The following is a 26,563-nucleotide window of genomic DNA, read 5'->3' on the forward strand; positions in this document are numbered from 1 at the left end:
TTTCTAATTAATTGCAAAGCAACCCTTAGTCCAACTGGTAAATACTGAAAGAGTACGAAATAAATAACATCCATGGTCACCCTACCAGGTAACATCCAAGAATACGCGCGCGTTTGATGTAGCCGCTGTATATGCGTTCCTGTTTACACTACCGGGCAGTGCGATGCGAACATACCGTGCTTTTACTGCTCATAAGGAAAGTGTGATGCCACCTTTAAAGTTCAGTTTACCGAAAGTATATAGACATAGTGTGTTTCTAAAAAACGTTGTCTAAATTAAATATTTGCTTATTTATAACCTCCGCGTAGAACACCTTACCTTATCTTTTATCTGCCCCCCAAACCTGTAACTTGAATGTCAGATTAACTTTCAACGTGAAATATTAAATTTTAGAAATTTCAATATTTCTGGACATCATAACTGAAGCTATCAGCGGAAAAGTGGTGTAATCCCATGAAATCTAAAACGAAAAATAAAGGGGTTTTCAATTAGCCTAATTAATTTTTAATAATTACGACGGCTGAAAAGTAATCTCTTGTGACTATTTCCAATTCAAAAATAATACTAGCCATTATCGCGACGCTATCCTTATTTTTCCTTTTTTCAAAATTAGTGACACACTTTTCGTTTTGCACGGACAAAATGGCGGAAGACAGAAGCAAAATATTCAAAATTTTAACAACAATTTTTTTAACAGAGCCTTTCCAACTTCTAATTCCCTTTGTAACAAATATAACAAATGTATTTCCTATTTACATTTCCTATGTCCTTTCATACTGAACAAAGTAATCGTGGCCATCTTTTATTTCATACACAACGCTAGTATTTTACTTTGATTTCGTTGTAGATTGATTCTACATATCATACGTGCGCCTCTCGTATATGACCTATATAGTAATAATATATGGGTATATTTTTTATACATGAAAAAACAATCAAATAAAAAATAATCATAACTTTAGTTTGCAAACCCACGTTTATTTAATTTTCGAAATACATTGGATTTAACATTTCGTATCCTAAGTAAGAATAATATGTGTATGTGATTATACGTTAAAAGTGCTTTTCTTACATGTAAAGTAAGTCATAAAAATAATACAGAGAACATGAAACACATTATATTTATTTAGTAGCAGTAGAGCTCCTTGTGAAAGAGTTCGTCCAGGGAAGTACTGCCTACCTTACATAATTCTGCCGCCAAGTAGTAATGTTAACATTACTGCGTTCCGATTTAGAAGGGTAAGGGTGCTGGTGAAATCACAGGCACCTGGGCCCTGTCAACTTATGTCTCGAGGTGTCTGTGATCTTTGTGATTTAAAACTTTGAGTGGTACTGCAACTGTTATGGACAGGCGTGTCGCTTACCATCAGGCACACAACTTGTTCGTCCCGTCATTTGGTTTTATATAAAAAATAAAAATCTATATACATTTTGTTACCCCATAAAGTAGATAAAATAGTCTCTCAGCTTTATTACTTTATTTATAGCAGTTTCGTTATCTGTAAACTTACTGTTACCTCTTAAAGTAGGTAAATTAAAATCTCTACCAAATTAAAGACATTTGAAAAATGTATGTCGCATACTAAGTGTTCTATTTAGTTCAGTTGATATAAAAAACACAAACAAACATACCTATTGAATAACTTAACTATTTAACTGCCTCCGTGGCCGAACGGTTACCATACCAGACTGACACGCAGAGGTCTCAGGTTCGATTCCCGGGCCGGAAGAAATATTTGTATGGCTTACATTTATTTCTCTCGCGAATTTGGGTGTAATTTGTGGTTGTCTATGTGTGTATCCATGGCACCCGCGACACAGGGTTTTCCTAGTGCAGGGCTATGTTGCGTGTGTGCGTTGTTATTATTATTAAAATACAGCGGTTTTCTTGTAAAGTTTCAAGGTCTCTGTCCATCGTGAAAATTTTTAGGATTCTTGTTTTCATACCACAGGGCCCGGATTAATATGTAATTACATATTTTTTATTTCAATAATTAACGTTCTTTAATTTGTTTTGTACATAAATAATGTCAATTTAGAATAAAAAACGTTACTCTTATTTTCCATATTTTTTCATATTTACATGCTTAGATTAGACCATATTTCTACTTGCAATAATCCATATTTTCAATATTACGTGATATTTTATTTAATTAAACAATGAAAACAATAAAGATTTTAATACACTAAAAAAAATATTATGCGGAAGATGACAACCTAGACGTGACAACCTGTGACGTCGAAGGGTCATTCAGCTGTTCCGACCAAACAAACAGAATTTTCATTTCGAAAAATTTAATTTTTTTTTAATTTAAATTTATTGGGTAATGATGTAATGTAATAACATCGAATATATAACCAGAAATAGAGACGAAATAACATTTAATTGGTTTGAAAACTATTCTGCCATATCATTACTGTGACAATTGCGCTCCGATTGGCTAGCTCGAGTTCGAAACAATTGACGGGTGTCGTCAATGGGTGTCGTCAACTGTTTCACTTCATATCGACCAGTTAACTTGAGCTTTGCTATAATGGACGAAAATTGCAAAATTACATATTTAATATTTAATTACCGATGAAATGTGATTCCATTTGTTTTGTAATTAGATGTTTTGCTGTTTTTCCCACATCACCGAATGGAACAGCCCCCATTGTTAGAGATATTATCTTTATTACAATAAATACAGAATATTTTTTGGAATATACAGAGACGTACACACAGATCAGTAGTTGGCCTGTCTATATTCCAGTGCAAACGGGAGTTGATATTTATAAGAGCTGTATCGCTAATGTATTACCAGGAATAATGGCCCTTATTTCGTCTCTATTTCTGGTTATATACTCGATGTATAATAATAACGTTAACGAAAATTAGATTGAAGTGGAATTAAATTTGTTGATTTTTTTAATAAGAAGGCGTAGGCTATGTGAAAGCAGTTGTTTTTTAATCTCCATATTTTAAGATTTTTTGCCCATATTGTATGTACATTTCTTGTACTTTATACTGCATATTTATCCGAGCCCAAGTAATCAGTGTATAACCTAAAGTTATATCTCATATTTTTTTCCAAAGTGTTTCCATTCAACACTTTCACTTTTATGCGGAATCAACAAAAGCCATTTCAGGGAGTATGGACTCGTAACTATTATACCCTGTATTCAATATATAGGCACTGGACGTTTACGTGATCGTAGAAATAATATAGTCTGGGTTTGAATTTCTTCATATGTAAATTTAAATGTACACATGACCATAGGAGGCTATAGCAATATAGATTACCTTAATAACTTATTATATTTTTTTCGGGATTTACTACTCAGTTAATGAAATTCTTTTGTGCGTATTTTCAAGATAAAAAGCAGTACGTTGAATACGAAAACTTTAAATCTTCCCTTTATACAGTTGCTTCTGGTATAGGGCAAGGTAGCACTCTCGGCCCTCTCCTTTTTTTACTGCTTGTAAATGACCTTCCCACATCTGTAAAATCTTCTGTCTGCCTTGTTTGCTGACGATGTCAAACTCGCTTTGCCGGTGAAGTGCACCGCGGACTTTGATCTACTCCAAGCTGATATTAACAGCATTTTCGCTTGGAGCCGGGAGATGAATGTTGAAAAGTGTTCAGTGATGTCTTATTCCCGGAGAGATCCAATCCTCAATGAGTACAGCCTCGGTGGCACGACCTTGAACCGTGTGAAGTCTGTTCGTGATTTAGGAGTAAGATTCGATTCTAAACTCAAATTTAACGATCATATTATCGATATATGTAATAGTGCTTGAAAAAGTCTTGGCTTCATCAAGCAGCAATCTGAGTTTTTTGACCATCGACAGGCAATTTGTAATTTATATAACGCCTTTGTTCGAAGTAAATTGGAAGTTACGTGCGCAGTGTGGAATCCCCACAATAAACTCTATATAGCAATGTTAGAACGAATCCAGAAATCATTTTTGAGGTATTTGTGTAGTAAACTTTATGGGTACTATCCTTTTATATGTACCCTACACCCTTTATTTTGGACATGATGCCGTACAGATCGCTTGAGATCAGGCGAAAACTGGCGCTTCTAAAATATATTTTTAACCTAACAAGAGAATGTATAGTTAACCCTCCTCAATTGGCTCAAATTCCTTTTTTTATCCCGCCAATCTCACGCTACGTCTTACGTCAGCGCAAATACCCTCTATTCAACTTTCCTTTAACCCGCACAGTGACACTAAGACGGACACCATTCTTCGAAGCATTAGCCGTAATTGAATCCTTAAGCAAAACAAATGATATTGACGTCTTCAGCAACACTGAATCAAAATTTCTAACATCCGCTGGTTACTATTTGGAGGCGGTCACCGCCCGAAGCTCTGTGGTCCAAATTCCGCATCCTATCTTTTGTCGACTCAACCTTTTTTCTGACTATGACTTACATGTTTAGTTATAAGTACTGTAAGTTGGACAAACTAAATAAATATATTTCTGTTTCAGTTACTGCACACATCTCGGCGCATAAAATCGGACGGCACGGCTCCAGTAGAAAACACCGAGCTGTTAATGGTAATTAAAGTATTTCTAATTAATCAATTTCTTTGTTTTTGGCCATTACTATACATTTGAAATGAAACTATCGGATTTGAATCGCGTGTATTTGTTTTTTCAAAGAAACCAACGTTTCGAACCCGTGACATGTCTCACGGTCTCGGTTGACTGAGATGGTGAAGCCATCAATGTCTATTAATGCAAACCACCCTATCCTGAACTATAGTTACAAAAGTTAATAGGCTAAATGCCTTATTTTATTTTTAATTTACTATTATGACAAAGATTTTTCTTGAACGCGACTCAATGTCGGATATTCGGAACCAGGGCACCGATTCAGAACTTTTCGATATTTTAACCGAATGATTCGATTGGATATCGTTCTCGAATCGAAGGGCGCTTTTCGAACTATTCAGAACATTTGAGTTGAACGTTCGATTCGGATTCAGATACGATATCGTTATCCGACAGCGTTTACGGAGTTAGTCGATGAAATAGATTATAAGAAAAATGAAAATCCTTTTATGTATATTTTTAAGACTTTAAAGGCCTAAATATAGGAATGCATTAGTCTTAGTTTAATAAAATTGACTGACTGAGTGACTGAGACTTTATTTAAAATATTATAGGAGAATTCCATAGTATTTGCTTTGTAAACAATAGGACGTTCGATAACTTTCACTCGATATCTATGTTCTGAATAACGTTTGTAGCCTTTGCCGGTCGAGAAGTACGAGTAATCGTACGGGTGTGACGTCATTTCGGTTCGACGTTCGATTCGGGTGTTGTGTATTCACAACACAAATAAATAAAAAGCAATCGTACGATATTAAATCGAATGGGTCGACAATGGAGTTATCGTGAGGTTCTGAATCGACCTACTGGTTCGGTTGTGTTATTCTGATGGGATGAGAATGAGTGGTGATTTTGTGTGGAGGTTATTTATTATTAATATTATTATTATTACCAAGCACCTTAGAGTTTTTCGGTGAAGGAAAACATCGTATTGAAACCTGTAAGTTGAGTAAGGTTCACAACCGTCGGAAAAGGTGTGAAGTCCTAACTCGCATTGAGTCGGCGTGGCGGACAATGGCCTAAACGCAAACCTGAGAGGAGACCTGTGTTCAGCAGTGGGAGGTATATAATTGTAACTTTTTATTTAAAAAACCGACCTCAATAGTTTGTGCATCTATTTGCCAAGTTTTATTGAAATCGGTTACCGGAAAGTGCGCCAAACCGGATTTATACCTTAGTTTGCCACCCTTAGAGGTGGAATATTTTCTTTAAATTTAAATGGGATCAATCTCCTCTTTCTGGTACCCTCTTTCCAACAAAAAGAGAATCCAAATCGGTTCACAAATGCATGCTAAAAAAACAGTCGAATTGAAAACTCCGCCTTTTTTTCGAGTCGGTTAAAAAGCGTTGATGATGATAATAAATTTACCAAAGAACATTATTCCTATTTACGTTATATGCAATTTGCAAAATAAGTTTTATTTTGACATAAAACAATATTAATTAGAAGAAAAATTAAGCTAACTTATCTATATTAAGCACTTAAGAAGGTTTCCCTTTATGTCCCATTGGCTTTTTCCATTATTTAAAAGGTTTGCCGCCCGACAATTACAACTTTTGCGACCTAGCGCTATCTACAATTAAGTAGCAATACTAACAAAGTAACGTCTATTCCACGGCAGATGGCGCGCTACGCTTCGAACCTGAGCCATACAACAAGAAGCTGGAGTTGAACAGTGCAGGGAAAATACACTGTAAAGTAGCCGGAGGTGTAGCACCCACCGTACAATGGTTCTTGGTGAGTACCAAACTCAGAGGGAGATCAAAGAGCACAAGTAGTATATTATGGTAAAAGTAGAGCTCCTTGTGAAAAGTTCGTCCAGAGAAGTTATTATGTTGTAACATTTTATTGATAATTGGATGACTGTCGCGTCTAGCCCATAGATATAAGAAAAAGGTCTAGCCTGTTCTCATATTACAACTATCTGTCGTTACTGACGTGGAAGTTTATTTTATCGTTGAACGATTGTCGTGTCTAGCTGTTCCCACTAGATCGCGACTACAATTTATCGGTTCACGGCAGTTGCCTTGTCGTTAGCACGACTGAATCGTTTGAAGCTGCGATTATCTGTCGTCACATTTTTGTCGTGACGTTTTATTTATCGTCCGACGACTGTCGTTCTAGCCCTTCCCATTGTCACGACTGTCTGACGTCGTAACATCAAAAAAGTCGTGAACGACAGTCGTGTTGTCCTATCTGTGAACAACTTCATTTAAATTTCATATGCGGACACTTTAAACTGCACGACTACCTGTCGACATAATGGGAACGCGCCATTACACTGGTGAAAATAAAGGCAATTGCGATCTGTCTCTATCTTCAGACACAACGAGTGTGTAACCAGAAATAGAGACGAAATGTCGTTTAATTTGTTTGAAAACTATTCTGCGAAGTCTCTAATTGGCCAGCCCAAATTCGAATCATTTGACGGGTGTCGTCAATTGTTTCACTTCAAATCGACCAGTTTAACTTGAGCTTTGCTATAATGGACGAAAATTGCAAAATTACATATTTAATATTTAATTACCTATGAACTGTGATTCCGTTTGTTTTGTATTTATATGTTTTGCTTTTTTTCCCACACCACCGAACGGGACAGCCTAATATTATCTTTATTACAATAAACACTGAATAATTTTGGAATATACGGAGACGTACATACAGGTCAGTTGGTGGCGCTGTACCATTTCAGCTTTTTAATTTGTGATTTCAGCGCAAACGAGAGTTGATATTTAAAAGTGATATAAGGCCCATTTGCCTGATGAATTGCTAGGGATGCCCGGATGGATGGTCCTTATTTCGTCTTTATTTCTGATTGTATACTCGATGTTCAGACACTACTGCGCTCTTCAGAATGATGATGTCTGATGGACGTCAAAGATAATTAGCAAAAAATGAAATGAAAAAAAGACAGTATTTTTACTAATTTTTTTTTTTAAATTGGACCTAAATTAAAAAAGTAAAAGATCCGACCTTTTGAAAAAGACTGCATAATTTTGGAAATTGTAATAGCGTCCCGCTAAATGGAAACATTTGTATTATATACTATAATGTAGTATAGTGTCAAAGCAATTTTATTGTTGTGTTAATCCGTTATATTTAATGTATTTTACAGAACGAGTCTTCCCCGTTACCCTCCGGCGTGACGTCATTGAACGGAACGCTTCTCGTGACGTCAGCGGAACACCGCCACGCCGGCCGGTACACATGTCGCGCGACAGATGGAAATACCACAATTCACTCCACTATTTCTTTGGATGTTGTTGGTAAGAAAATAATGAAATGAACAATAAAAACATTTACATTCTCAAATAACGTCTTGTCACATCGACGGCATACACTATTATGCCTGCCTCGTGGTGAAAAGGTTTAAATAAAAAATACCAATAAGCCGTGGTAGCTTATAATGGTTTGACCTACTGCATCTCAAGCAGAGGGCCGTGAGTTTGAATCCGGCCTCGCACTTGTTAGTTTCTCGTATTTCATGTGCGAAATTTAATGTGAAGTTTATCATGAGCTTTTCGGTGAAGGAAATCATCGTGATAAAACCTGTACGTCGAAGAAGGTTCACAACCCTCGGAAAACATGTGAAGTCCCCAACCCTTGTTGAGGCAACGTGGCAAACATAGCAGCACGGCTTGTATGTGTGCGTGATCGCCACGCACCATGTACGGACGCACACATTCGCATAATTTCACAATGCACTTCCGTTGCATAACAGGTCGTTCCGACGACGGGTCTGTCATTATTATGCGAATGTGAGCGTCCGTACAAGGCGCGGCGATCGCGCACACATACACACCGCTCTGTTACTTTGTACAGAGTTATCATATTCTCTTATTTTAATATGTGTGTAGCCTCGCCTAAGAGGAGACCCATGGCCAGCAATGGGATGTAGAAATGGGTTGATGATTTATGAATGAAAAATATAATTATAGCGTTTTCGGTTCTGCTACTGTTGAAAACTTCACTCCAGGAAAAATAGCTGTTTAAAAAGCTTTCCAACAATTGCCCTACCTTGTAATCAAAACTCCAGTGTTATAACTGACGTATATAGTTAATCCAGTAATAGATAGCTATTACTGGATTAACTATATAGTATAGGGTAGGTATAAAATACCTATTACAGTAGTAATAAATAACGCATACACTCATAGCCCCGCACTAGAGACACCCTGTATGTAGACAACCACAAATTACACCCAAACTTACGAGAGAAATAGATGTAGGCCTACAAATGTACAAATATTTCTCCTGGCTCGGGAATCGTGACAGTCCAAGGTGGTAACCGTACGGCCAGAGTTAATTATTATTAATTATTGTCCTCAGTAACGCCGCGCATCTTGGAGCCAGAGTCCGGAGAGCAAGTCCACGCGTGGGTTGGCCAGCCGGTCATCTTACATTGTCGTGCAACCGGCGATCCGCAGCCCACAACGCATTGGGATCGCAATTTGACTATTTTACATCAGCGTAAGTACCTTGACACCCTAAAACATAGGTTCCCAAACTTGTTGGCGCACCGCCCACGTAAACAAGAGAAAAAAAATTTCAACGCCCATCATCGCAAAGTACAATTGAAAACACGTATTTTTTATATTAACTTAAAACAAAAAATGTCAGTGAAAATAAAATGTAAACTCTATTTGTTTGGGTACTTAACTAAATGTAAAGGTGCGTTAACTTAATTCACCTGAACTAATTCACCTAGGTGCATTAAGTACACTTTTAGTAGGTAACCTTAAATCACCTGAGTGCATTAGATAAACATAAAAGTAAACTTTGGGTGAAATGTAAGCAATCTTCATACATCTTTTTATTGAAACATATACTTTACAAATCAAGAGGTATAAAAATAGGCATGCAATTTCATATGAAGCTAAGTATTTGTATTTGAAGGTAAGTAAAAATCATTTTATAAATGTATATTTCAGTAAATAGACATCTCAAGATTATTTACATTTAGTTAAGTATGTAAACAAATGGACTATAGTGTAGTTTATGTAGATAATTCAGGCTTTCTTTATCAAATGCGGTAACACTCTCTGGACAGCATTAACGCCCCAATTGCTTCCGAGGTCCCTAGGACTCTTCAGCGCCCACTGGGGCGCGGTAGGGACCACTTTAGGAAACTATGCCCTGAAAGCTTATACCACTTGATATAAAAAATATAGAAAAAGTAATATTAATTAAATTTTTATTGAGTTGATATTCAATTATTTTTTGTGAAATTACTCCACTAGTTTGTTATAATTAATAATACAAAGATCGAACAATCAGAAAAAACACTCAGAAAAAATTCCTTCGATCCGGTCGGATTCGAACCGACGTCTTCTTGCATACCGTGCCAGACGCTATACCAACTAACCAACAGAACGAACCAACGGACCTCACGAATTTATCTATGTGCTTGCGTCGTGTCTTTGTACTTGGTCTTTCAACGACTTTTTAGTCGTAGCGCCATCTATGAGAAATCTTTGACAGATTTATCACCCAGTTAGTACCTTTACAGCTACCAGTCCTGGCGAGAGATGTCGCTATTCACTGTATTAATTAAATTTTTATTGAATTGATATTCAATTATTTTTTGTGAAATTACTCCACTAGTTTGTTATAATTAATAATACAAAGATCGAACAATCAGAAAAAACACTCAGAAAAAATTCCTTCGATCCGGTCGGATTCGAACCGACGTCTTCTTGCATACCGTGCCAGACGCTATACCAACTAAGCACCAAGCTTAGTTGGTATAGCGACCGGATCGATGGAATTTTTTCTGAGTGCTTTTTCTGATTGTTCGATCTTTTTATTAATAATTATAACAAAAAAGTAATATTATTAATATTATTATTATGTAATATTTTAAAAAAAGCTAAAAAACTTCCTTATAGAATAATGCCTTTCGTTAAAGAATTTTTAGAAAGTAAGTGGGACATAAGAGATCCTATTTTTAATTTCCAATTTAATAATTTTACTTTTTCATTTATTATTCAATAAAATGTTTGTCTCTAATTTTTTTTTTAATTTGACATCTATTCGCACTGACAATTTGACCCCTGCTTAATTTTACATAGTCGAACCAAGGAACACGAGGAGGCTCACTCTGCTTGATCTTGTACCTGATTCTTTTTTCCTGGGACCTATCAAGTGCGATAAGTAATATCGACATACTGTTACTATTATTACTTCTAAAAACTTTTATATGAATATATAAAAATACACATTTGTTTTTATATTTACAGAAGAAGGCGTTGAAACTGAAGGAAGCGCGAACGCCTCAAATGCAAGGTAGGGTTTTTGACTTTTTTATTATACAATACTAAAAAAAATAAAGTTTTTTTTATTAATAAATAAATAAAATAAAAATATCAACGTTTCGGACTCTTTACGGATCCCGTGGTCAGGTTACGATTTAGATCCGAAAAAAAAATTGTTTCTTTTCCACTATGAAAAGTTTGATCTTTGTAATCTGGACTGTATTAGCAATAGGAAAATAATAACGCGAACACACTCACAGCCCCGCACTAGGGAAACCCTGTATCGCGGGTGCCATGGACACACACATAGATAACCACAAATTACAGAGAGAAATAAATGTAGGTCATATAAATATTTCTCCTGTCACGGGAATCCAACCCGGGACCTCTGCATGGCAGTCCAGCATGGTAACCGTTCGGCCACAGAAGCAGTATAATAAAAAAATCTATGGAAAAAAGTAATTAAAACACAAACTTGGTTTCTGCGCGCGTTTTCGACAAATGGATATCATGTTTAAGGATGCTGGTGCTGAACAACGGCACGCTAGTCATCCGCTCTGCACGGGAAGAGGACTCGGACCGCTACGGCTGCACGGCGGGCAGCGCCGCCGGCCTCGCCCGGCATGACCTGCAGCTGATTGTACACCCAGGTATGTACTAGACGCAATGCAACATCAAATTGCTTTTCCGTAAAAGTAATATTACAGTGTGATATTGTAAATATTAAAGATTACCTTAGCTTGGATTTGCGTATCTTCCTTTGTGAATCACTTATTTTTCTCGTCTACTACTACTCACTATTGTTATGTTGATCTGCACTGTTAATATAATTTAAACTTTACCCTGTTGGCATATCGTTGAATATTAAACCTATTATTGCAAGTTACGATATTTTGATTTTATATTGAAATATGTGCTGCCATCTAGCGGTCCATAGCTGAACGACGATGAATTCGAGATATTTACTTAGTTCTCCAAAAAAAAGCAACCATATTGCAGCGGTATAAGATTTACTTTCGTATCGTTAAATTTATTAAAATTATATAAAATAAAACTTAACGGTGACATGAAACACTACGATAGATAATATTACAAGTGCGACTATCATGTTTGCACTCCAAAGTACCAAAATAAGACATTATTCTGTGATGTACCGTAAGGTACAAAGCGAAAATAGCAGACTAAGTTTAAGTATGTGTAACTTTGCATACTGTTGGCACACGTACCATGCAAAACTAAGCACTTCTACCGTATTTATTGTTCTGTGATGAAAACGTAAACACCCGAGTACCTCTATCGCAAACGTCGTTGATCTCAAGGCTGTTTCAAGTACAAATTTCGGGCTATTGCTCCTGCTCACCGTACTACAGCTTTCCGAGGCAGTTTCAGGTTTGCGTCATCCACATGCTGAAATGATTTACCCCCTTCTCTTCATAACATTTCTGGTAGGAATGCTTTCAAACGCAAGCTTAAGGTTGTTCTGCTGGAAAATCAAAAGAAATGCTCTTAACATTTTCCAGCACCTATTTATTTATACTTTTTAAACACACTTATTTTATTATGTATTGATTATATTTCTGTTAAAACAGTTTTTATTTGAGAATATATTAATGGGTTAATTAGGTATATTACATATTTATACATATGTATTTTGTTATGACTTCTATAAAAGGTTTTAAAGCCTACGCAACGACTATTACGCCTTTAGCTATAGCTTTGGTTGATGCTGCATGACAGTGAAAGTGTTGAATGTATCACTTTGGAAAAATATATGGTAAAATTGAAGATATGCGCTGATTACTATACGGTGTGAGCTGAGGTAGTGTTGACTCTTTATGTTTTATTTTTATATCATTCTAGAAGGCGAAGTCATCCCCTCTTCTGAATCGTCGGGAGTAGCAAGCAAGGCAGTAGTGATTTCAATCTCTGTAGCCGGCGCGTACATGCTACTCGTGCTAGCTCTCATGGTGTACTGTCGAAGACGACGGCTGAGACGTAGACGAAGAGGTACATGTTCTATGTTTAGTATCGATCGACGGTGGTCGTTCCGAAAATCGCAATTATTACAATATCATTTAATTTTACGACACGGTTTGCACTGTGAACGCAGAATGACAAGGCTCTATTCTCGATTCCCGGTAGGACCAATTTGGGAAATTAACTTTTCTAAAGCGTGAAACTCACACGGAATTACACTGCACCCGACCCGACTGCTTTGCACACGACCCGACAGTGCCCGACCCGCACCCGCTGTCAGTGTGTTTCACGCTTTTATTGGTTCTAGTCTACAAGCGTTTAACAGTGTGAACCATAGATATTTTATTTTTTATTTTATTTTATTTATTTATTAGATGTGCCAACAGAAATACACTATTGTACATGAACAAACGATAACATTACATAAAATACTCGAGTGTAAACCCAATAATAGGCAAATACAGCATGCACATATCAGAAGCTCGTGTCAAAAGCATTTTTTGTATGTTACATTACAGACAAATAAATGGATAAAACAAAACCAATAAGTAAACATGGTAAATTAAACTGTAAAGTTATGGTACTTTTGTCTTATACTTTTTGTATTTTATGGTTATTATATCTATGGTGTTAACCGCTAGACCTGAGAGGTCACTGTTAATACAATAGTGTATTAACTCGAAAAGTGTATTTTCCCAGAAACGATGAAAAACGAATTATTCACTTTCCGTAAAAGATCATTAAAATTTATGTGTAGGTTATACTTTATTACAGACACTTGACAATTTTCTACTTGCCAAATATGTATATTTAAAAATAAAATGGAAAAAATATTTCACATTTTTTAATAAGGACTTTTTTACCAGAACTAGATCACATAAAGCCTGACTCATTAGGAATTCAGTAGATATTTTTAAATTATTTCTTATAATATTCTAACGACGGTTTTACTGACGTGTTGTGAATCAAATTTTACGTTCAGTTATGATATAATATTGAATTTCACATGTTTTGAGTTACAACACTATTGTAATAGCAGTTCGATATGTTTTATCTCATATTAAAGAAATGGTTTTATTACTTGACGACCTCAGTGGCCCAGCGGTTGGCACTAGATTAAGAGGTTCCGGGTTCCATCGAACCCGATCATGACCAGTAGGACCAATTTGAGATATTCTTTCTTTTCTGAATTCGTTCTGGTGTAGTCTCTGTGTAAATTCCATATTCCATTAATGAATCTGACCTTGAAATGTGGCTACATCTTTCTGTTACAGCCTATATAACTGATACAGGTCACTTAGTACAGTTTTATGATATTTGTTTAGGAGAAAAAATGGAATTAGAAATGGTAGAAGGCAGAGAGAAATTAGTAGAAGGGGAAGAAGAAAAGAAACCCAACGGCGGCCCCGTGCAGAACGGTCGACTTCTGCCGCACGAAAAGGACAGCGGGCCGGATAACTCTGAGGTGTCTGGTGTATCCCGTATTTCCAAGAAATCGGGACAATACGACCATTTGTCTGTACCTCGGTCTTTGCTTACGGAACAGATCCCACTAGGTAAGTGTAAACCAAATAAAAAAAAAAAATGACATACGTGATGTAAGCGACACGCCTATCCAGTTGCACAGTTGCAGTGCCACTCAGATATTGAAATCGCAAAGTTCTCAGTGACTGCCACTCAGAACGGAACACATTCTTGTTCACATTACTGCTTGGCAGCAGAAATGGGTAAGGTGGCACTTACTTCCATGGACGAACTCTTTCACAAGGAGACACTCTACTACTGATCAATGATCGAATTAATGATGATCTTGTCGCGTCAAGCGCGATAAGCTGAACGCGCTGGTTTGAATCCGGCTGGATCGATGGACTTTTTCTGAGTATTCGATCTTTGTATTAATAATTATTATAAACTAGTGGAGTAATTTCACAAAAAAATAATAGAATATCATGGTTGTAAAACATGATGATATTCAATAAAACTGATATTACAATTTCTCTTTTATTTTCTTTTTAAACGATAGCTTAGGTATGTTATTTACGCGAACTTGAAAACTATTGTAGTTTAAAGGAAGTATTAGCAGAGCACACATGCTTATAACTAGTGATGCAAAGGAAGTGCCATAACGGAAACAGAAACGAAACCAGATATTAAAAGTCAATCTTAGCAGAAACGGAAGCGGATGAGGAAGCGGAAGTATAAATACCATAAAGATCTCAACGAAATAGTTCCAAATAGAGCTTGTCTTTGGTTTCATAATTGCACTTAACACTACACAAAACTGCTAAGAGTAGATTACAAACGGCGACTTTAAAGAGCGATGCAAACGCGCGACTGCATCAATGCAAAGGCGCGACTATCGATGCAAACGCGCGACTGCATCGATGCAAACGCGCGACTGTATCGATGCAATCGCTTATGAATCCCAAGTGTAGCGATGCAGTCACTGGCTTGCATCGCGTTTGCACCGCTGCTTAAAATCACGCGCGTGTGTAAAAGGTATATGATTAGCTACTGCATCGCGTTTGCGTCGCTGTTAAGTCTCCGTGTGACCAAGTACCGCCAAATGTGTACAAGTGTGTACCACCAAGAAATGCGCCCAAGCGCCTGACTAATCGCGAACATTATAAACTTCCGATAAAAGTTGCGGAAGCGAAACGGAAAAAGCGTGCGGAACTTCCGCATTTACGGAAGCAGAAGCGGAGGTCTGTTGCATCACTATTTATAAACAAATTTTGTTCAAAAGATCGTCTGAGTTTGCCAGTCTTAATGCAATTGTAGTATTTAAAATTAAACATAAAAAATATGGATAATTTCAAAATATAATTAAACAAAAAATCGTCAAAATTATTGTAACTTCATTATTAAAAACATGCAGTTAGATTCAAAATAAAATAACCGTAGGCCGCGGCGAGTTCGGCGAAGTGCTGGTAGCCAAGATAGACATCAGCCAAGTGAAGAAATTACGCGCCAAAGAAGACGGAGATCTCGAACCCAAGCTGAGACCAGTCTTGGTCAAAGTGCTTACCACCAAAGATGAGGTTAGTTCATTGATATCCAATAGTGCATAGTATGTTGTAAACCCTGTCTACTCATAATGTTTTTATTTGTGGGATATGATTAATTATCAATGCGGCGGCCTCGGTGGTCGAGTGGCTTGTGTCGCCATCTTTGAGGTCCCGGGTTCGATCCCCAGCTGGGTCAATGTAGAAAACTAACTAATAACGCTGCTGCGTTAGAGTGCGGCGGCGGAAAAAGTTCCTGAGGGGTGAGGGCTGAGGACTGGAGCAAGCGCAGCTGACACTTCCGCGCGTGCCAGCACTCCGTAACTGTCCACCTCGCCGTTCTTACTTATATTATTTTTTACACAATTTCTATTGTACCGAAAACCTACGTCACTACAAAGTACATACATGAAGCAGGATTTTTACTTGAAGACATTAGAAAACTTTCGGCTGAGTTGTTCGTCAATAATAGCCCGGACAAAACTTTTCTACATTGTCTCGGGTCTGGGTGTCTAATGCCAACAAAATGAATCAATCTACGTAACGCAAGAATAACATAGGCCCACGCATTTTTTTTTTGTACGAACAGAGATCTCATTACACGCTTTAGAGAGTCATAATTGGCTTGGGAAGTTATGGCGCATTTACACCAGGTCGACATTCGCTTGCCCGCCTAAGGCGGCAAGCTACCTGGTGTAAATACCTAGTCGTTTAGGTAATACGCAGCCGAAATCTTTTTTTTTTATATAATATCAAGTGACGGGACGAACAACACGCATGTCTATAACAGTTGCAGTACCACTCAGAGTTAAAAATTTTAAATTTAAATCTTAAATCAGATTAAATTTAAAAGTTAAATCGCAAGGATCTGACGGGCACTGTCACTGTGCCCGTCACCCTGAGACATCGAGTATATAACCAGAAATAAAGACGAAATAAGGGGCCATAAATTCCTGGTAACTTATCAGTGATACATCACTTATAAATATCAACTCTCGTTTGCACTGAAATATAGACAGCACCAACAACTGTATATTCCAAAAATTTTCTGTATATATTGTAACTCTAGCAATGGCATGCTATTCCATACGGTGGTATGGGGAAAAACATCTAATTATAAGACAAATGGAATCAAATTTCATCGGTAATTTAATATTACATATGTAATTTTGCAATTTTCGTCCATTATAGCAAAGCTCAAATTAACTGGTCGATTTGAAGTGAAACAATTGACGACACCCGTCAATTGTTTCGAATTCGGGCTAGCCAATCCGAGCGCAGTTGTCACAGTAATGATATGGCTGAATAGTTTTCAAACAAATTAAATGACATTTCGTCTCTATTTCTGGTTATATACTCGATGCCCTGAGACATAAGTTGACAAGTTCCATGTGCCTGTAATTTCACCAGCACCCTTCAAAACCGGAACACAGTAATGTTGACATTATTGCTTGGTGGTATAAATAAGTAAGGTAACAGTACTTCCCTGGACGAACTCTTTCACAAGGAGCTCTACTGCTTCTAGAACTACCTAGTAGAACCAGCTAGTGGACCGAAGCGACTAGATGTAATGCTATGGACGACATGGTCGCAAAGGCAGCAGACGACTCGATGGAAACACGCCATCACGAATTTTTAAACTTGGCAAGCCTGGATTTTTTGTATCTTCGCTTGGTTGTTTTATCTAGACTTCATTAGTTTGTTTATGGTCTGCTTCCCCAATTCACAAAGTTGTAAATATTTTGCAGGTGCAGCTAGCGGACTTCCGTCGCCAGTTGGACATGTTCAGTCGCGTACGTCACGCCAATGTGGCTCGATTGCTTGGGCTCTGCAACGAACAAGGTTCACCGCATTGCATGCTCTTGGAATATACTGATTGGGTAAGTTATAGCTGTAAGTGGGTAAAGAAATGCTGAACAATTCTGAATTTGAGTCTTGTTTGTTCAAACTTCCACGCATAACGCCCTCTATTCGTCCCCCCAACCATCTACTAAATTATATACACGCAATTCCTTCATTTACCATTCCACCAACATGTGCAATAACAATTTATCTAATATTGATCTTTTCGACACCACTCTTAGTAAATTAAAAAAAAAAGCTGGCACTACAAATTGTAAAGGGCATTTAATAAGTATTATTGTTTGATAAACTCCGTCTTGTAAAATTCTTGTAACATATAAAACAAGAATGTTATTACAAATAATTACACAAAATCACATGTTATAGCTGTCTTAGTTATTATAATTGGTGTAAAACTGCTGGCACTATAGGTTCAAGAGGAACGCAAATACTGTTTCATGTATGACTGTTTGTTGCCACAAATAAGTTACCAAAAAAACCACTAATCACGTTTATTATTTGATGTAATTTTTTAAACACCGAGCAACTGCTTCAATTCTGTTATTAATGGTGCGCGCACCTTGAGATTCCGAGAAGTCGCGCTGCTACGTTTGTATGGAGGTACTTACTAGACGTGTCTTATAATACTACGGCCAGGGCGACCTGAAAAGCTTCCTGACAGCCACGCGCACCCCGGAGGAGACAGCGGAATACCAGGCCCGCGTGGGACAGGCGCACGCGGCGGTGGCGGGGGCTGCGGGGGCGGCGGGGGGTCGCGCCATGCCGCCGCTGGAGCCGCAGCACCGCCTGCTGCTGGCCTCGCACCTGGCCTCCGCCGCCAGCGCCCTGGCCGCCCACAGGATCACGCACAGGTGCGCTATTCCCTTTTCCTATTTTGCCCCAGTTACTTCACTACTAACACTTCGATGTTTTAACCGAATCGTTCGATTTGATGTATATAGTTCTCGAATCGAAGGGCGCCTTCCGAGCTATTCAGAGCATTCGAATTGAACGTTCGATTCGGATACGATATCGTTATCCAACAGCGTTTACAGAGTTAATCGGTGAAATAGATTATATGAAAAATAAAAATCCATTTATATTTATATAAGGCCTAAAATATAGGTATACCTTAGTCTTGCATTAAAATAAATTAATAAAATTGAACAAAATCCAGACTTTATTTAAAATAATAAGAGATTTCCATATTACATTCATGCTTTGTAAACAATTGGACTTTCGGTAAGTTTCTTTCGATAACTGTGTTATGAATACGGAATCCTACGGGTGTGACGTCATTTCGGCTCGGTTTCGAATTCGACAGTTTGACGTTCGATTCGGGTGTTGTGAATAAAAATGAAAAGAAATCGACAACTGAGTTATCGTAAGGATCTGAATCGACCTCCAAAACCTCTTCATAATTTGGAACACTATGAATTCTTAATAATGAGCGACATTAACGTCGGCTTGTGGTAATTGGAACGTAGCCGGTTGAGTGAGAAAGTTCCTAAAATCTCTCACAGATGTCACTTGCGACGTCGAAGGCCGAAAACTCCTTTCTTATTTACTAAGAAATATAATTGGTAATTTTTAAATATAATTTATTCATGTTGTACAAAGATGTTTTTAAAATGAATTTTTATTTGTTGTTGTAGTAAAAGTGATAGATATAACTAAATGTTATTTATTTATTTTAATAAGATTCTTCGTCATATTTTATTCGTTAAAAATTAGTAAGGTTAGTTATTTGACTTGGATAAGACCGCACATTTATTATTATAAATATTTTCTTATTACCGGCCAGTAGGCTTGGGCAAGTGTTAGTTTCGATGAAAGCCGTCTGTTAATATTGATCGCCAACGTTAAGGCAGCAGCATGTCTTTTTTGTGCTTTGTTTTGATTTTAGATTGAAATTGCATTCAAGCGGTAAATGGCTGAAAGACGACTAACGATCGTCGTCTACGAATAGCGTGTAAGATTAGAAACGTTTACATATTTATTATTATACATATATACTAATATTACACAAATATTTATTACGTATGTCAAAATAACATAATGTCAATATCTATAAAGTACACTTATGCCATTTTATTTACTTATTTATTAATATTATATATTTAGTGTAATTATTTTAGCACATGTCCACTATCACACAGACACACTCGTTATATATGTATTATACTTTTACACACACGTTATGTATGTATGTATTGTTTGCACTCGAGTCCGTGCTTTACTCATATCGGGCTTGCTGAAAACCAGAGCTATAGGTAGGATGTGACACTGATTTACTATTATTATTACTCGTATTATTATTGTACGTTTACTGTGATGTTGTGAGATTATCAAAAGTAAATTGCATTAGTGTGCAAATTACTTGTCTATTTGTTGTATTATGCTGTAGTTTTAAGTTTATAATGTTATAATATGATGGTTTTTAAGTTGATTAATGGGCGTCTTGGCGAACACAATCTATTTGATTGTACAACAAGTGCATAAAACGTGTCATTTTACCCTCGTCTCGGGTAAAATATATATTTTTTGAACGAGTTATACACTCTACTTTTCACTTCGATTGCGAGGAAATTAAACGGCAATATTATAAATAAACGATTATTTAATTAAAATTGAATGTAAAATTACAACAATTAGACATATTTAATGTGATGGTTTTTTTATTTTATGCACTAGAGCATAAAATCCTATTTTATGCAGCCTACACCCAGCATAAATACGAACTGTAAGAGCATGAGAAGTAAAAAAGTTTTGTTATTCTTATTCAGCTTAGGGTGAAAAGGTCGCGCGCTCAACATTCACCGACTTGTTTTTTTTTTTATTCAAATTCAACCGTACCATTCGGTATACTTTTCACTGAATATTCGATGGACTATTCGTCTTAAAATCCCCGTTCGATTCATCACTAGTCAACAATGCAGTAGAAAAAACATTCCAACAATTTGTTTTGTTTGTATAACAGAGACATCGCGTCGCGTAACTGCGTGGTGACGTCATCGCTGCGACTTAAGCTATCCTGCCCCGCGTTGTCGCGCGCGCCGCTGTCCCACGAGTACTACAAACTTCACGACCAGGTCAGCCTAGCGTATACAATCATTAATTGATTAAGTCCTTAGTAGCCCATTGAGTATATAACCAGAAATAGAGCCGAAACGTCATTTAATTTGTTTGAAAACTATTCTGCCAAATCATTACGTTGACAACTGCGCTCCGATTGGCCAGCCCGAGTTCGAAATAATTGACGGGTGTCGTCAATTGTTTCACTTCAAATCGACCAGTTTAACTTGAGCTTTGCTATAATGGACGAAAATTGAAAAATTACATATTTAATATTTAATTACCGACGAAATGTGATTCCGTTTGTTATGTAATTACATGTTTTGCTGTTTTTCCCACACCACCGAATGGAATAGACCCCATTGTTAGAGATATTATCTTTATTACAATAAATACAGAATATTTTTGGAATATACGGTGGCGTACACACAAGTCAGTTTTTGGCGCTGTACTGTTTCAGTTTTCTAATTTGTGATTTCAGCGCAAACGAGAGTTAATATTTAATAGTGATATAAGGCCCAGTTGCCTGATGAGTTGCCAGGGATGGATGGCCTTATTTCGTCTCTATTTCTGGTTACATATTCGATGTAGTAGCCTAAGAGGAATACACATTGGAAAATGAAACTATTTCGGATCTAAATCAGATTGCCGTCGGTCACCAGGCGTGCCACTTACAACCAGGCAAAATAACGACACGTGTAGCTAGATTTGGTCGTCCCGTTACTTGATATCGTAATAATAATAAAAAAACGATTTCGCGCTAACCCGGCCAGTGTAATGACCTCCTTGTCAGAATTTGCATAAAGTTTCGACGACCTCCGTGGTCGATTGGCTTGCACACCGCTTTTCATGATGTCGCCATCAGTGAGGTTCGATCCCTGATCCCGGGTTCGATCCCTGGCCGAGAAACAGTGTAGAAAACTACTTTTCTATATTGTCTAGGTGAGTCTGGTTGTTTGTGGTACGATGGTAAAAATAATGCGCTGATAGCCTCAATTAATAAGTGTGATTCCCGTATTCGGAACTGTTTGCACAGTGGCTCAACTGGCTACTTGATTGTTTATTTTATAATAAAGAAATTAAAAAGACATCTTTCGTACTAAAGTTTATCTATGGTCCATGTCAGGTGATCCCGTTGCGTTGGCTGCCGGCAGAAGTAGTGATGGAGGGCGAATACTCCACCAAATCTGACGTCTACAGTTTCGCTGCTACAATTTGGGAGGTATGTATACATATATTTGGGAGGAGAAACAGAAAGGCATCTAACTGCATCGACCTTAGCGAGAGCGGCGAGCTGACCTTAGCTAATTAAGCTAACCTTACCTATTTTTGCCGCCAAACAATAATGTGAGCACGGGCGCAGGTGAAATTTCAGGCACATGGGACTTGTCAACTTATGTCTCAGGGTGACTGCCACAGTAGCACTGGATTTGCTAGGGACGTGCTTGTCGCTTGTTCGTCCCATAACTTGATATAAGAAACAACAGGCGGCCTGTTGAAAAAAAAGTGACGGCTTTTTGAAGTTACGAGTACAGTTTCTACAAACATTATTTTTATTTTGAGTATATTATGAAGAAAAACGAAGAAAGAAATAGTGATTAAGAAAGTTAGAACTATATTCCTTATTTAAAACCAAATTACAAAAGACTTTATCCTGAAAATTCCACTAATTACGAATTCAAAGTTTTTGTTTAAAGTGATAGGAGATAATGTGATTTAAGTGAAAGTAAATCATAAATATTGACTCCTGAGGATCCCGATTATTAAACGAAGACATGGCTCAAAGGACTTGTATCCAAGCCAAAACTGTTCATACAAAAAAGGCGGCCAGGTTTTGCGATAATTTCTGTTAGCAGCTTCTTAGTGAAAGCGAAATAGAAATATCAATGTATACACATATATATACACAATAAAAGTTTAAATACAATGAATAACGACATCTCTAGCCAAAGCTGGTAGCTGTAAAGGTATCGAACTGGGTGACGAAATAACATAGATTTCCCATAGATGGCCCTACGGCAATAAAAACGTTGAAAAACCAATTGCAAAGATACGACGCAAGCACATGAAAATTTCGTGAGGTCCGCTGGTTCGTTCCGTGGCTTAGTTGGTATAGCGTCTGGCACGGTATGCTAGAAGACGCCTGTTCGAATCTTTTTTCGAAGGAATTTTTTCTGAGTGTTCGATCTTTGTATTAATAATTATAACAAACTAGGGGAGTAATTCCACTTAAATAATTGAATATCAATTCAATAAAAAATTAAATATTTTAATATTTAGTGTTATTATTATTGATTTTTTAAGTAGACAAAGTTAAAAAAAACCACAAAGAAAAATTCCTTCGACTTGACCGGAGTGGAACCAGGGTCTGTTGCCACACCGGGGCCATCGTTCTTCTTTGTTTTGATGTTTGTATAAGGTAATTGATTTTTTTTTTCAGATATACACAAAAGCGGAATTGCCGTTCGCAAAACTGAACGACAATTCAGTATTAGAGAGACTGAAAGGAGGTAATCTCGAGTGGAATATACCTTCCAGTATGCCTGAGAAACTCGCTGCTTTACTGGTAAGTATTAATACCGTGCGGTTACTGATTGTTGGGTGGTTAGTTACTAAATGGGGTACAATATTAGGAGGAATAGAAGGGAAGAAAATAAGAACTTATGTGACTGTTATATAATGAAAGGCATTAAAACACGAGTATTGGTCCATAAAAACATCACACGAGTGTTTTAATGCCTAATAACGTGCAGTTACATACACTGCTTTATCTACACAGATAAGCTCTGTATGATGTGTTCAGGATCCGTATGTTACAACTGGCGAAATGGCGGCAAATAAAAACTTTTCTCACGCATGTCACACAACCGTAGTTTTTATTTAATTCATAGACAAACTAGAGTCGGCCCCAACTACCATATCGTTCGATATCAAGTAACGTGTGAAATTTGTCAAAATTGTTTGATATTGGGATTTCATTTCGAATAAAACTTCATCTCGACTGTTATTAGAATTGAGGTCCAATCAAATTGTTTTATTTTTCAGAGATGTTCGAAATTTCAATGCTTGCAATTGCAATGCAATTATTATTGCATTATTAATAATGTAAATTCGATTTTATTACTACTTTCAAATTTCGAACATCTCTGAAAAACAAAACAATTTGATTCAACTTCAATTCTAATATCAGTCGAGATGAAGTTTTATTCGAAATGAAATGTCAATAGCAAACAATTTTGACACTTATCACACGTTACTTGATATCGTACGATATGATAGTTGGGGCCGACTCTAGTTTGTCTATGAATTAAATAATAACTACGGTTGTGTGACATACGTGAGAAAAGTTTTTATTTGCCGCCATTTCGCCAGTCGTAACATGCGGTTCCTGAACATATCATACAGAGCTTATAATATGTGTATAGATAAAGCAGTGTATGTAACTGTACATAATTAGGCTCTAAAACACTTGTGTGAACCCACACTCGTCTTTTCATATCTTTCATTATGTAACAGTCACATAAAGTACTACTATCCCCTCCGTGACGCATAGCCGTGGGACACACATATTATAACATTTACATTTGCATGTATTTTTAAACTGAATAAAATGTCGTGTTTGACAGAAACGTTGCTGGAGTCATTCACCAACCGACCGTCCACAATTCACAGAAATCTTGGAAGAGGTGAACGCACTCTTGCAAGAAACAACTTCAGATACCACAAAACACAATAATACGGAAGAGAAGGACACTGGAACGCCAACACCTATGGTATTCTTTAACTAAGATAGCTATGAGTTAGCGTCTAAAACTTTCCAGCTATACAGTAGTTGATTAATGTAGAAAAGAAACAAAATTTTCTTTTCACTATTCAGTTTCTATGATCTTCATTATGCCGAATGACAATTCTATAGTCTGTCTGTCTTTTTTTGAACACGGAGTAAAATGACAATCTATTGCGCAAAAGAGTTGCTCGCTTGCAAGCAACTAGTGATTGCAGTCGATAAGTATTCTATCAACTATCGACTGAACATTGGTCACGCTTATGGAATAAATACCAGAACTTTTTTCATTCATTCATCATTCATTTAATTACTGAGCTTAAGTTCATTTGAATTGTTGATTTTTGTAAATTCATTCATACATACACTGTATTTAGAACTATGTTTATGAAAAACACAAAGAGGAGACATTATTTCAAAGTTTTTCACTTTAATTCAATATAGACAATCAAATCCGGCTATTCTCGTTAAAGTGTATCTGAATACAAATTGACCTCGATACTAGTAGACCAACTGTCAAAATAAGAATAAAGAAGGCAGTGACCATTGACTTACAATTATATGGACGTCGGGTCCGCGCTAAAAAGTGTCCGCACTTAGAATAAGAATAAGAATAATAAGAATAAGATTGATTTATTACTCTCGCCGAGACACACATGAACTTAAAAAAAAAAAAAAAAAAAAATGCAATACAATATTATAAAATTAGACATTGAACACAATATAAATGCAATACAAAAATTTAAAAATAAAATAAAATAAAAGCACAGAGAAATTAATTGCAATTTTACAGGTACTGCAATTTACGAAACTTATTAATAAATGCGTGTCGCGGCGCAGGCAAACGGTACTTGCTCAGCTTTAAGCTACTGGTAGAAAAATCGACCAGTAGCGCTGGTTTTCAGCAAGCCCGATCTGAGTGATAAGTAACTAAACTTGTAAGGCGCTAAAATCGTATACAGAGCGCCAAACTCCGCTTTAGTCTTCATTTGTTCTACTGACAGCGCGATACTGCGATGACATTACAATTTAAATTTCGAATAGGTTGACTTGGGACATTTTTTTCGTGGTTTTTGTATTAGACCCGTCGTCCATTTATTTGTATGTCAATGGCAGTGACGCAATTAGTAATCATTACAACGTCGTAACTTTCACAATTCAGTCATTTTTGACAAAATAAACTAACTAAACTAACTAAAATAAAATAAAAATATAACTATCCGAGACAACTATGTACATAACTTTTTCAAAATTTTATTCCAACCCTTCAAATGTCATTTTACTCCGTCTTCAAAAAGACAGACTTTAGTATTTAATAATCCATGGTTGTAGTAAAAAAGTATTCAAGTACCTAATTATAAACCATAATCAAAATTAACTATAGCATAGTCGAGTAGAAATATTGAGGCCTACTTTATAATATGATGCAATCTGCAAGATGCAAAGTGCTCCTTTTACATCATAACTAACAAAATTTTCCAATTCCTATTTCTTTATGGGCCCATCGATTTTTACGATGATTCTACCAATGTCAGGGTAGAAAAAGATACTAAAAAGGTTCTGTTTCTGAGGGTAAGTAATAAGTAACACTCGTCTAAATTGAGAGACAATTTCAAATATGAAGCCTCATTGGTTTTTGAATTTGGTTGAGTATTATTTGACAGTACTTTTTTCGAACGGAGAACAAGAGTACAGATGAGAGTCGGAATACGGGGTGTACCTTAACAGATCTCTCAGAAACAGTACGGGCGGATTTCTCCCAGTACGGATTTCTGAGAATCTAACCAGCAGATCGAGCTGGAGTTTCCTTTACTTTTAAGTACTATTAAGGTACAATTTTTTGAAATAATAAGTTTTTATAGTTATTAAATAAAAAATGGTAGTTTAAGGTACACCCGCTTTATTGACTGTCAATACGGCAGGTGTACCTTTGATATTGCTATAACTTTTTCTGATGGAGGTACAAATTTTTTAAACAAAGTTACTAAATAGTACAAATTTACCAGGATCCGTCACCGATT

At 36.7% G+C, this 26,563-nt stretch overlaps 1 protein-coding gene across 1 annotated transcript; it reads left to right on the plus strand.

Moving 5' to 3' along the window:
* Positions 1–3,628: 3,628 nt before the first annotated feature.
* Positions 3,629–24,851, plus strand: LOC113233548 (tyrosine-protein kinase-like otk). The gene is made up of 16 exons (XM_026468670.1): positions 3,629–3,767; positions 4,479–4,547; positions 6,227–6,342; positions 7,721–7,871; positions 8,935–9,075; positions 10,845–10,890; positions 11,379–11,509; positions 12,720–12,866; positions 14,162–14,392; positions 15,741–15,877; positions 17,590–17,721; positions 18,341–18,555; positions 20,664–20,775; positions 21,885–21,980; positions 23,199–23,324; positions 24,385–24,851. Exons 1-16 carry the CDS (start codon positions 3,629–3,631, stop codon positions 24,544–24,546), a joined length of 2,151 nt encoding a protein of 716 aa, XP_026324455.1. The 3' UTR covers positions 24,547–24,851.
* The last annotated feature ends 1,712 nt before the right edge of the window (positions 24,852–26,563 follow it).

This window comes from Hyposmocoma kahamanoa, unplaced genomic scaffold (genome assembly GCF_003589595.1).
Source record: "Hyposmocoma kahamanoa isolate Upper Pololo Valley unplaced genomic scaffold, ASM358959v1 79, whole genome shotgun sequence".
Classification (NCBI taxonomy): domain Eukaryota; kingdom Metazoa; phylum Arthropoda; class Insecta; order Lepidoptera; family Cosmopterigidae; genus Hyposmocoma; species Hyposmocoma kahamanoa.

Bases quoted from the DNA above. Each gene is read 5' to 3' on its own strand.
- LOC113233548 (XM_026468670.1), top strand. From the start codon at position 3,629: ATGTCTTATTCCCGGAGAGATCCAATCCTCAATGAGTACAGCCTCGGT. The intron at 12,867-14,161 runs GTACATGTTCTA...ATATTTGTTTAG, and splicing joins GCTGAGACGTAGACGAAGAG to GAGAAAAAATGGAATTAGAA. The intron at 14,393-15,740 runs GTAAGTGTAAAC...AAATAACCGTAG, and splicing joins TACGGAACAGATCCCACTAG to GCCGCGGCGAGTTCGGCGAA.